The 13,383-nt window shown below is 41.8% G+C and overlaps 1 protein-coding gene and 1 long non-coding RNA gene across 3 annotated transcripts in view; both read left to right on the top strand.

Annotated features, from left to right (window-relative positions):
* The first annotated feature begins 115 nt into the window (after positions 1-115).
* Positions 116-5,516, top strand: LOC311234599. The gene is made up of 2 exons (XR_014620109.1): positions 116-286; positions 5,201-5,516. It is a non-coding gene; the product is annotated as an uncharacterized lncRNA (long non-coding RNA).
* A 6,707-nt stretch (positions 5,517-12,223) lies between these two features.
* Positions 12,224-13,383, top strand: part of mmp28 (matrix metallopeptidase 28) — a 125,959-nt gene continuing 124,799 nt past the window's right edge. For both annotated transcript variants that reach the window (XM_084333279.1, XM_084333278.1), the window contains exon 1: positions 12,224-12,493. In XM_084333279.1, coding sequence (XP_084189405.1) covers positions 12,341-12,493 — 153 coding nt within the window. In that variant the 5' untranslated portion in view covers positions 12,224-12,340. The remainder of the gene's footprint in view (positions 12,494-13,383) is intronic.

Here is a 13,383-nt window from a genome sequence, read left to right as displayed (position 1 = left end):
ATAAAGGGAGCCAAATCTTGTAAAACCATTATGGTTTTCATGCCGTCTTATGTGTGACATGTCCCTGCTGTGGTTGTGTGACGTGTCCCTGCTGTGGTTGTGTGTTTTCAGACCGTGGTGGCAGAGGTGGTTTTGGAGGAGACAGGGGAGGTGGCTTCAGGGGGCGTGGGGGAGGAGGAGGCTATCGTGGAGGAGGAGGCCGTGGCGGGTTTGGAGGAGGAGGAGGAGGAGATGGAGGTGGAGGTGGAGGTGGATACGGAGGAGGAGGCTACAAGATGGGAGGACGGTAAGTTTATATTTTTACTGACTAAAGCCGTGTTTAAATAGAAAACTCAAACTAGGAAAGTGTCCGCTGACCTGGCTTCACTCTCCAGTAGGGATGGGTATCGTTAGGATTTTATCGATACTACTACTCTTATCGATACTGCTTAACGGTTCTTTTTTTATTTAGCAAAAAAAAGTTTTAAGAACAGAATCGACATTGCTTTATTATTATTTTATATAACTATATTACTGCACATGGCTACTGTTTTATCAATTAATACAAGCAGTCAGATAAATTAACTATTTTGGGACTTTGTATTTTATTTAGAAAGTCCCACCCAATACCCAGCTGTTAAAAACGGTTCAATACTCCATGTTATTAGTAGAGGCTGTGACACTGTCATCCTTCCTCTAGCTGCTAGGGTGAAGGGACTTTGGGCTTGCTGGTGGTGGTAGAGGGAGGAGGGGTGGGCTGGGACATGGTGGCTGCAGCCTCAGCCTGAAGATCTTTCATCTTTCTAATATATTTGTAGCTAAGCAATTATATTTTATTTATTAGCCTATTCATAATAATTCGTTATTAGCCTAGCTAACTCCGTATCTTGGCTTACCTGTAGTGGACGTGCATGGAGATGGAACACTGTGAGCAAAGCAGGCGAAAACGGCGCATTTCTGCAGACTAATGTTATGTTTTGACAACAGATGTTTTGACAAATTGCTTGTATTGCCAGTTTACTGGCAAATGTTTTATTGCACTTGTGGCAACATGCGTCGTCGGCATCGACTTTCGTAAAGTGTACCCAGACTTTCGAGCGCTTTGCTCTCTCCGCTATGACGAGCGCAGAGCTCGGTCTGTGTGTGCTGCGCTTCAGCAGCACGGAGCCACTGACTGGCACCTCCCTTAAGTACCCGTGTGTATGTGTGAGTGAGTAATAATGGCTCGCTGCGGCAACGTTTAAATTCCTCTGGGGAAAAAAACTCATGGTAATAATAATTTCTAGTATCGATAGCAGTACCGATAACGTCGGAGCTTATCAATACTCCGCTTTTTTCTAATTTAGTACCGGTTCCCGTTTAGAACCGGGGTCCGGGGGGCATCCCTACTCCCCAGACTTGGCACTGTAACATGCTTAGTTCTGTAACATGCGTAACCTTGCCAGTGCATCTTATCACTGCCAGTGCAGGTTAGCACTGTGCCAGTGCAGCTTAGTAACGTACCAGTGCATTTTAGTACCATAACATGCTTGGCACTGTGCCAGTGCAGGAGAAAGGTCTCGACAGCCTCATGTGGTCTCTTTACATGGAACCAGTTTTTTTGCAGTTAGTTGTCTGACCAGCAGAGGGCATAACCTAACTGAGATGCAAGTCTGCAGAATGGCTGAAGAAAATGTCCTGAATATCTAGGAGGCTGAGGACGGGCCATCATGTGAGAAATCGAGTACAACACTTTCATAGTTAAACTAGTCAGCGCTGTTTGAAGGATTTCAGGAATTCCACACATAAGAAAGAAAGATACTGGGATCAATAAACAAAATAGGAAATAAAATGTAGAAATGCATGCAATAAATAAATATGAATCTCCATATATGAAATGGAACATTTAGATAACGTGCTACTGAGATGTTTTGGTGAGTTCTTTCTTTTTTTGTGGAAGTAGCCCTTCTTAAAAATGCATGAACATTCACTGATAATTGGTTTGTAGTGGAGTCTACAAGGTCTACATTGCCGGACCATGTAGAATCCGGACCTTGTAGACTGACATAATTCTGTGCATAGTTTAGTCTACACAGGCCATATTTCAAATAATCAAAATCTTACTTCATTCATCTTAAACATTCTTGATTTGGGGGATTGGTAGTTCCCATGAAATCTGAAGTTGTTCAAACGACAACAGCGATCCACCTTGAATTAAATCACACAGCCGAGTGAAACCTTGTTGGCTGCGTCACAGTCACGAAAGGGGCTACTTAATTCATTAATCCAATCCACTTTATTTATAGAGCACATTTAAAAACGACAACGTTTACCAAAGTGCTGTAAAAGTCCCACAACATAAGATAAAAAAAAAAAAAAAAAAAATCGAAGCTTCGAATTAAAAAGCTCGGCCCCGAAGCTTCGATTGCCAAAAAAAGCTTTGAAGGTCAGCCCTAAGTATCGCGATACTTTGCGTGGCAATCGGGCGCGGAACTTTGTTCCTAGCGGTGGGGTGGACATATTAGGGAGCGTGGTCAGTGACGTCGCAGGGGGGGGCGCCCCCCCTTCCAATATTTTTTTCTTCTAATACCAGGTGTGCAATACGCATTTTCCCAGGCGGTGGCGCCTCTTGTAAGAAGTGGTCATCGTGGAGCCAGGGCTTGTCCAGCTGCACGGCCGCTAATTTAATATAATGATACTAGTGAAATTTTTTTAACTCTGTCAAATAAACGAGCTGCATAGGCATAATAAACTGTAAGCGACATATACATGTTTGCACTGTCTTTTTTTCTATTATAAAGTGCCTCTCGAGACTCTGGTCCATAACACATAACAGATCAGTCATTTGATTGTAATGCAGGTGCTCGCATTATAAATCAAATGTATGCGAGACAAACAATATAATCATTTTGATGCATACATCTCTGCCCAGCCTACCCCACCTGTTGCTGTACGGGGACGTCTCTAAATGTCATGCCTTTATTTTTCAATATTCACTAGTATTCGGACAACAGCTTAAAGTGATACATCTAAAATCGCTTACCTTACCTGTCGGGGGTCCAGGATTCCTGCGTTAGAAACCGCAGATATATATTCCTTTACTGCGAATTGAGAGCGTCCCAAAAATGATTCCAGGCCGCTATTTCTTTACCAACGGATTTCCAGTTCCGCGTTGACGCTTCCAACTGGTTCATGCGTCGGCTACACGCTGCTTTAATAACTGCATTATCGAGACAGCGCCCCTATGTATGACTTTGAGGATCTGGCAATGAATTCCAAGAGTAGGGTAAATCTGCAGTGCCGGCACTGTGTAGTAGCGACTAGTGAGTCACAGTGCTGGCCGCGCAGTTGCAGCGGTTTGGGGGTAAAAACATGGGGGGGACAAATACTGCATTCTGAAATCATGCAGGGGACATTTTCCGGGGACCCCCCCCGCAAACTACGCCCCTGGTGGCAATACTGTATCGATACAGGGACGCAAAGTTTTTTTTATAAGGAAGTTGCATTGTTCATTTCAATACCTGTAATAGTACAGTAGTCCACACACACACCAGCGTTTCCGTTAGCCGGTATTTGACCGGCAAAATCTGTTAAAGTCCGACATATTTAATCTCTCCGGTCATAATGTCCGGTGAAAATAATTCCCTCTAAGCACAATTTGATTATTTGAATTGTATTAAAATAGGCTAAAATTAAATAGCCTATGCGATGAACGAAACAATCATTACATTTGTTTCATCGTTGCTTCACCAAGCAGCCGGTCTAATAATGACAACGCTGTGTCAGCGAGAGCTTGCTGCTAGATTTGCGAAAAGCATGCAGCTGCAGACCTACAGAACCCACCAGCTTTTTGCCGGCACAGTGCAGTACTCCAATTCAGCCATTGGCAATTCAGCTGTTGGGTGGGGGGCGCTGCTGAGCGGTCCCCAGACCGGACCTGAAAACACTGCTGCTCTGCGGGTCTGCAGCTAGATGCTAGCGGCAGCAAGCTCGCGCTGACAACAGCGATGTCATTATTAGACCGGCTGCTTGGTGAAGCGACGATGAAACAAATGTAATGATTGTTTCGTTCATCGCATAGGCTATTTAATTTTAGCCTATTTTAATACAATTCAAATAGTGCTTAGAGGGAATTATTTTCACCAGACATTATGACCAGCACCAAGTCGTTGGGAGGTGGAGATATACATCACGCAAACCCACGATAATGTTGCCGTCTCTCTCTGCCAAATTTCTCAGTTCTTCGCTTGATATAATTAATACAAATGTCCAATATAACGGAATTCGTTAGCTCATAAAAATGTGATTATAACAGACTGCTGTTTATTAATGTCGGGCAGACTGCCCACCGACACCAAGTCGGCAGCAGCACGAAGTCTCGAGGGATTTATTTTATTTGGAATATATTAATGACTGTATATACGCAAAAGTAGCCTAGTTTTAAGTTAAAATATTATAAATGCCTTGCGGATGTCATTCTTTATATAGGCCTATCAATTGTTTTTAAGCTCAATAAAATCTGACCGGAATTTATCTCTACCGGACACTCAGACCTGCAAAAAAAAATTCTAACGGAAACCCTGACACACACACACATGTGCATTCAGTTAAGTTGGAATATGACTGTAATACAAACAGTTCAGTTTGTCAGGTACATGCAACACAGATTAGTGTTTACATCTGTCTGCTTTCTGCAATAAAAATTATTGAAGTGAGATGAACAGACCTTTATTTTATTAGATAAAACATGTTGACAAAGTTTTACTTTGCAGTTGAAAAAAGGTAATAAATAAAATTTGATAAAAAAAACTCAAGTGTATCGCGATATATTATCGCGATACACTATCGTATCGTGACGAAAGTATTGCAATACTATCGTATCGTGAGGTCTCTGGCGATTCCCCACCCCTACAAACAACTCCCCTGCGTAGTTTGACCATGTGTTGTACCTCCACAATTCAATTGACCTAGTCTGCAATCATTTAACGTAGGTATAGGCAGTTAAAACTTGGGGAAATTTGAGGCTCATGGCAGCATGTGGGAGGGGAGATACTGGTATGGGCTGAGTAATTGTAGAAAGACATAAATATAGGCAATACAATTAACTCTGAATATAAAAATATGAGAAATAAACCGTATACACAAGGTGCAGGTGATGGTCTGTAATTTAACTGCAATGATATACGTCATACCTTGTAGTATATTCAATATTTCCATATTGATGTTCTGTGTTTATCCCCAGGAGTGACCATAGAGAAGACAGGAGAGACAGGCCATACTGAGAGGACAGACTGGCTCTTCATCTTCACCAGTGTGTCTGAGTCTGAGGAAGGACTGGGCTTGACTGATGTGTTGGTTTAGAGTCGAATGTTTTTTTTTCTTATTTCTTTTTGTTTAATTTCTTTGTACATCTGTTTGAATTCCTCTTGATTCTAGGTCCAGGCGTTTGTGAGATAGACTTCGTACTGTTGTTTTATAAGAATTAAATAAAACTTGTTTTACTTGTTTTTTTTTTTGTTTTTTTTTTCAAAATGATATTAAAGCTGTACTGATCTTAACTATTTAAAGTGTCTTTTTTCCTCATTCATAAACCTGGGCTGAGCCGGGCCATCTAAGTGTTCCTCTGACGTACTTTCATATTTACCATCATCTCGCAAGCTTGGTCCGTTCCATTATCAATCGTGATTAACAACATTACAAACATGGACTGAATTGAAGAAAGATTGGCCAAGGAAGTTTGAAAATAACCATTTCTACAACACAACTCAGCACAGCCACCTAGTGGTTTGCTGGTGTACTGCAACCCATGTGTTGAACTGATGTGGAAGTATTTCAGTCTAGCTCCCACGTGCAAACTATGAAGCATTTTTTATTTTTTTTTTAACTTTATTTTTTTTAGCGTTTATCGCTTTTCTGGTCAAGCATGACCGACAGATGTAGGGTGAAACGGGAGAGAGAGCAGGGGAAGACATTCGGCAAATGACTGCGAGTCCGGGAATCGAACTCCGTGACGCAGCACGGTATTCCGCGACGCAGCGCGGTACATGTGTGCTACTGGAGCACCCCATATGAAGCATTTCTTAAGCTTAAAGGATAACTCCACTATTTTGGGAAATTAGCTTATTTAACATCTTCCCTGGAGTTAGACAAGAAGATGCATACCTTTTTTTTCTCTGTGCGTGCATTTTAGCTTTGGGAATAGATGCTCCGTTAGCATAGCTTAGCTTCATCACTGGAAGTGAGGCAGGACAGTAGCCTTACAGTGCCTTACAGTGTATTGCAAGGTCTGACATTGACCAAACTTGATATGCATGACCTTGGTGGGCTCTAGGTCAACTCCTGAAAAGGGGGTCAATGTCAGACTTTGCAATCAAAAGTTAGGGGGCTAATAACCCTTGCCATAATTTCAGTGCGCCCCTAACTTTTGATTGCAAGGTCTGACATTGACCCCCTTTTCAGGAGTTGACCTAGAGCCCACCAAGGTCATGCATATCAAGTTTGGTCAATGTCAGACCTTGCAATACACTGTAAGGCACTGTAAGGCTACTGTCCTGCCTCACTTCCAGTGATGAACCTAAGCTATGCTAACGGAGCATCTATTCCCAAAGCTAAAATGCACGCACTGAGACAAAAAAGGTATGCATCTTCTTGTCTAACTCCAGGGAAGATGTTAAATAAGCTAATTTCCCAAAATAGTGGAGTTATCCTTTAACGGGTTGCATTTCACACTGCAAGCTTTAGTGCTTAATTCAGATTTATTGCTCAGATCAGATTTGTTTTTAAATGTTGCCAATATAAGATTCCAGTGTGAACTAGTCATGCTCCTGAACTGACCCGCATGCGCAAATTAACGTAAACATGGAGGACACTGGAGTCGGTTTATGGTTTAATTAATATAAGTTTAGGGCTAGTCAATTAAAATGAAGCACACCTGCATCTGATTCAGGACCACATGAAAGTGGCCCATCAGAATTTAAATCTGATTCCATGTCATTTGTTCTGTTCACACTTGTAAAAAAAAAAATATATATATATCTGGGCCACTTTCATCTAGCAATCTAGCCTTGAGTTTCTGCTATGTCACCCTTTTGTCAGACAAAGGTTTCAGAGGAACTTTGCAGTGGATTTTCACTGCCCAGTTAGACATTTTTATATTAAAGCTAGTTTTGTGGCGACTGCACAGTAAACTGGTCCTTTTTTGTGAGTGACATGTCAGCTCCAGCCTCAGGCTACATGCTTCCAGAGAGGAAGGATGAAAATGTTACCTTCTGTAATATGCTGGTATTTTAGCCTTCAGCTCCCGTGCAGCCCAGGAGAGGTGGGCGGGGTCAGCCGGCCCTATAGTGTAGTGTTGTGCTGGGAAGTTTCATTTGGATGGAGAGGTCGGCCGGGCAGCCTAGAATAGCAATAATACTGGTACTATACGTGCCAATGGCTCCTAGAATAACATTAGTACTGGTAGTATATGGACTACCAGTGTAACCGGTCTTATTTTGACATGCCCTGAGTGGGAGTCGAACCGGTCTCCCGTGCCGCGGGCGCATCACAGACCACTACTTTGATTGAAAACTTTAACAGATTGCAGAATGGGTACAATACAGTACAGCTCAATACACACAATTGTTAAGGGGATGCAGACAAGAGAGACTTTCGTCTTGTTTACATCAGGGTCCCCCATTTTCAATTAATCAATTCCTGCTTGTTTGTTTTAATCTGTTTATTACTTGTTTTTTATTATTTATTTTCAATTTATGTTTGAAATAAATAAACTCATTCATTCAAGATATTGTGTGAGTATAGTTAATTTACTCATACAACATCCTCTGGCCTCGCGCGGATCTCAGCTGTGCCCGCACAGTGCAATACTCCAATTCAGCCATTGGGTGGGTGGCGCTGTTGAGCGGCCCTTACAGCGCGCCCCTGAGAGCACGGCTCGCGTCTATTCGAAGCCCAAACAACTCGTATTTCTGTGTCGAGTTTTGCGCTCCGATTGGCCACTGACCTACGCTATTACGCCAGTTATCTTCCTCCAAGAACAGCCGTTTCCGTGACTTTAGTTTGCCTCCATGTGCGCTAAAGTAGTTCGCCTCCATGTGCGCTAAAGTTTGCGTAAGTTTATGCCGGTAAATGCCGGTTCGGCGAGTTCAACTTGGGCGACCTGCAAAGCAACACAACCTGATCGCGTCTGTGGCTTTGAACACTAGTGGGGCAAAAAAACAATGAAGCTCATAGTGTAACGGTCTGTATCAGACAAAGTCTGCCACCGCCCTCTACAACAAACAGCCATCAGTCGTTAATTGACTTTTAAATTTTTAGACAGAGGTTGAGTACTTTATTATCTAAAGATTGTAAGTTAGTGTTGTGTTCATTCATAGTTAAAGACAGTAGAGGTTGAGTACTTTATCATCTAAAGATGGTAAGTTACAGTGTTGTGTTCATTCATAGTTAAAGACTGAGGTTGAGTACTTTATTATCTAAAGATGGTAAGTTAGAGTGTTGTATTCATTCATAGTTAGACATTAGAGGTTGAGTAAATATCTAAAGATAAGTTAGATGTCAATGTTTTGGTTTGTTGTTTGTCTCATACAATTAAATGATACACACTCAAATCTACGCTCTCATCCTGCTTTCAGCAAACTCCTATACTTCCTGAGTAACTTGCCAACACTGCTTAATGGTTTAAATATTTTACATGGGGCACGTATAATCCACAGGGCACATTTACGCACACTGACATAATATGAGTCCACATTCCAGTTCTACTTTATAAAATGCTAATTGTAAATATGTTTGTCAATGTTAATAATATGCGCACGTCCACATTACAGTTCTACTTTTGTTTTGATGTGAAAAGTGATGCTGCATAAGATGACTGCACTGACTGAGAAAGTAAGTGTACCAAATCCACTTTTTATTTCTATCTACAATTAAGAGCAGTTAAGGCTCATGGAGTTCCATTATAGGTGCCACTAGAACACCACAGATATCACAAATTCTTTTATGAAAAGGAGACCGAGAGGCTTTGTATCTGAGTTTTATCGTCACTTACTTACGTCCTCATATGAGGTCCTTCCTCTAGACTTAGTCTGGAAGAAGGATATACCAAACTTTGAAGTAGATTTTGATTGGGATGAAGTTTGGGCAACACGCAACCCGGATCATCAACAGATGAATCTTAATTTTATTCATAGGATTTACTTAACTCCTAGACGTTTGTACCTCGACTCTCGATGCTCCTTATGTTTAAACTGTGATATTGGTACATTTATGCATATGTATTGGGAATGCCCTCCGGTTAAGACATTCTGGGAAGAAGTAACCCCGCAATTATCAGAATTTGTATCTGACCATACCTGTACTGCCTTCTGTATTGATGTTGAATGATGTTTCTCAGTTAGCAGCCTCTATACAGGTAAAGAGACTAATTTTGTCTGGTCTTACGGCTGCTAAAAAGCTGATAGCATCACGCTGGATTCAACTGGATAAAATGTGCCGGAAGGTATGGGTTCTTACCTATCTCGATGTGATTTATCTAGAGATATCTACCGCAAGAATTTTAGGTGTTAGTGAAGCCAGCATAGCAATCTGGTTAGAGGTGGTGGAGAGGATAAAGGTTAGCATATGAATTTGTAATTCCTGGTGTTAAACGGAATAATGGATGGATTGTCCAAGAGGGGGTCCTGAGGGGGGGGGGCGAGCAAGAGCATAGGTATTGTATTGCATTATGGGTAAATCTTTTACATAATCTACATTTATTTTGATTTAAGTACTGGACTGTCATTGTGTCAATCATAGTCCTTTGATTTATTGTGGATTTCCATTGTTTATGTATTGTGTGTTTGGTTTTATGTAAAAAAAAGGGGACAAATAAAAAACATTTGTTTAAAAAAAATAAAAAATAAAGTAAGTGTACTGCCCATGAAATTGGCATTCATAGATTGTAAATGTTTGTCAATGTTAATAATATGCGAACGTCCACATTACAGTTCTACTTTTGTTTTGATGTGAAAAGTGATGCTGCATAAGATGACTGCACTTAGCACTGACTGAGAAAGTAAGTGTACTGCCCATGAAATTGGCATCCATAGATTGTAAATATGTTTGTCAATGTTAATAATATGCGAAAGTCCACATTACAGTACTACTTTTGTTTTGATGTGAAAAGTGATGCTGCATAAGATGACTGCACTAATGACTGCACTTAGCACTGACTGAGAAAGTAATTGTACTGCCCATAGTCCAGAGTCTAGAGACTCACAGAGGTGCAGCTGAGAGCGTCGTTTCTTGACTCAGCTGAGAGCGTAGTTTCTTAAAATTGTCAAGCTACAATATTATAAAATACAATAATATAAAATCCTGTCAGGAATTGTGCCTCAAAGCATGAATGAACCGGCATTTAATACAGAGGTGCTTCACAGCGCTTCGCGACTCAGGCGAGAGCGTAGTTTCTAGGAGGTGAACTGGCGGCGTAGATAAGGGGCGTAATAGTGTATGTCAGTGGCCAATCAGAGCGCAAAACTCGAACGCGGAAATACGAGTTGTTTGGGCTTCGAATAGACGCCTGCGGCGTCTCTGCGGCTCTGCAGCTGCATACTATTGCTCTGGGGAGTGAGTTTACTTGCAGTGCCGATTAACGTCCACAGTCACTACACAACACTGTCCATCGTGACTGTGGATAGACACGCGGCACCTCCGTTACACTAGCTCCTAGAATAACAATAGGACGGGTAGCGGCTACGTGGCGTAGTGGGCAAGGCGCTCGCCACGAATGATGGAGACGCTGGGCTTGCCTGTTCGAGCCCAGCGCTCCACATTGCTTTCAGTTTAGCTGGTCGTTCATACTAATACACATTGGCCGTATTAGGGGGTGGGAAACTGATGGGTGGGGATCGGGCGTTGTGGACAGCGACTCCTACAGGTCGGTTGGTGCGCCTGCGCAGTAGAATCAGGAAGTGTCGTGGGCAGCGTGAGCCTCCCACGCGTTACTCCTCGCCACTGAGAGATCGAGCTGCGCAGGTGAAAAGATGCGACTGCTGTTACCTCAAGTACCGGAGGGGACTTGTGCTATGTATGACTTAGTAGAATAACACTAGTACTTGTACTATGGACCACTAGTAGTTGCAGGTTGAAAAAACCCTCAGCTCGGAACTAGGCAAAATCTGCATATGGCTCGCTGATAACAAACTATCATTACACATGGGCAAAACAGAGTCCATTCTCTTCGGTTCAAATAACAAACTCAGCAAGACCAACGGCTTCTCAGTTGCAGTGGGTGACAATATTGTCACAAGGAAAGACGAAATTACCTACCTGGGTTCCATCCTAGAGGCAAATCTTTCCTGTGACAAAATGGCATCCAATATAATAAAAAAAAAAGTCAACCAACAAACTAGATTCTTGTACCGGATCTCCTCTCTGGTAAACAAGAATACCCTGAAGACTCTGGCAGGAGCACTCATTCAAGGGTACTACGACTATGCGTGCACCTCATGGTACCAAAGCACCTCAAAGGCGCTTAAAACAAAATTACAAACATCACAAAACAAACTGGTCAGACTACTACTTGACCTTACCCCCAGAACCCACCTCACCCCTGCCCACTTTGACAACCTAGGATGGCTTAGAGTAGACGACAGAGTACAGCAACTTGCAATGGGCCTGGTCTACGACTACAAGATACACTATACGACTAAGGTACCCATGTACATGTCAAAATACTCACGAAATTCATTCATTCATTCATAGTAGCCCCTTTCGTGACTGTGATGCACGTCAACAAGGTTTTGCCGAGTGAATCCACAGATACATTTCAAAGGTACTCACAGTTGCACGAGGGTCTTGGACAGAATCGCAATGGTTTGAAAGCTCGGTGTTGCTAATAACAATTTTACATATTTTTTATAAATGTGTAAACGGCGAATAACGTATGGCTGCTCTCCCCCGAACGCTGCAATGAGGAGTAGGGTATATCTGCAGAGCCGCACTGCCGTCTGGGTGATATTTACACGTTTATAAAACATATTTTAAATGTTTATTAGCAACGCCGAGCTTTCAAACCATTACGATTCTCTGTCCAAGACCCTCGTGCAACTGTGGGTACCTTTGAAATGTATCTGTGATACTTTTATAACGAACGTTTCTCGTCGGACCAGTTTTTCAGAGTAAATCTATGGTGGTTTTCTATTGAGGAGCAAGGGACTGTGGATTCACTCGGCCAAGCCTTGTTGGCGTGCATCACAGTCACGAAAGGGGCTAGACCAGATTAACGTTTTCGCGGTGATAGAAATGAGAAGAGTAGCCAAAGTAGTATTTACTACAGTTGAGAAGTAGATTACGTGTGTTATCTGAACAGAAATGCCTTCGGGTGCAGGCTTTGTTTGGGATGACTTTTCCGTGTGACAGAATGAACGGCCGAGCACCGGAGCACCGCGGGGAGTCGGGCATCTGTACCGTGTGGGTCTTCACGATAACGCTACTGATCGGGCTTCAGTCCGCCGTTTGTTCACCGCAGCGGAGTGGAGACGCCGAACCCGAGGTGAGTAGGTCCTGTCCGTGCTTTGAACACAACAAGCAGCCTAGAGACAACGGTTACTAGAACATATTTATTTTATATTGATCATTTATTTGATGTTTACCCTAGGGTCTGTTACTATACTAAAAAGTATCCTGCTACATTTTGGTTACGGTAGTGACCAACATAGGATGGGAATGCCATGATTTATTACCATGGAATTTGGAAAAACAGAATTATCTTGTAGTGCTCCATATTCTTGGAACGCCCTTCAATGTGCTTTACAGTTGGATACTCTTCGAACCTTTGGACAATTTATAGCTTTGATTAATAATCATTGTATGTAATTTTGTAATTGTTTTTAGCCTGCTTAACCTGTTTCTTGGTTTGACTTTATTTTAACTTGATTTTATTGGCATACTTGTTTTTATCTTTTATTCTATATTTTTGGTTGTACTCGACGTCACTAAACGAGGGAAACAGTGTTCCTCTGAATAAAGCCGGTTGAATTAATTAAGTAATTATATCATGGTTTAATGTGATTATATACCATGTATGATTTAAGTATAAAAGTGCTACTGTGGTAATATAACTACTTACCATGGCAATCTTTGTATACAAATAGCTGGTAAAACTGAAATGACCGTCATATGATATTACTACCATACGTTTTCCTGTTATATGGAGGGTAAACTATCAATACAACACCTCCCTGATGATATTAGGTGTTTTATTAAATGGCTCCCGTTAATACTGACAACCATTGATGATAATTAGGCCTATTAATATTGCGGTGTTCAGATGTGAATTGAATAAACTGCTGTGATGATCAGCAGTATACGTCCTACGATTAACTGAGTATTTGTGATAGAAAATACCCCCCTCTTCCAAAATGTTTTATTTTATTTAACCAG

Source organism: Notolepis coatsorum (assembly GCF_963971535.1).
Source record: "Notolepis coatsorum genome assembly, chromosome: 1".
In the NCBI taxonomy this organism is placed as follows: domain Eukaryota; kingdom Metazoa; phylum Chordata; class Actinopteri; order Aulopiformes; family Paralepididae; genus Notolepis; species Notolepis coatsorum.
The sequence above is the reverse complement of the archived record's forward strand: the minus strand, read 5'-3'. Positions and strand labels throughout refer to the sequence as shown.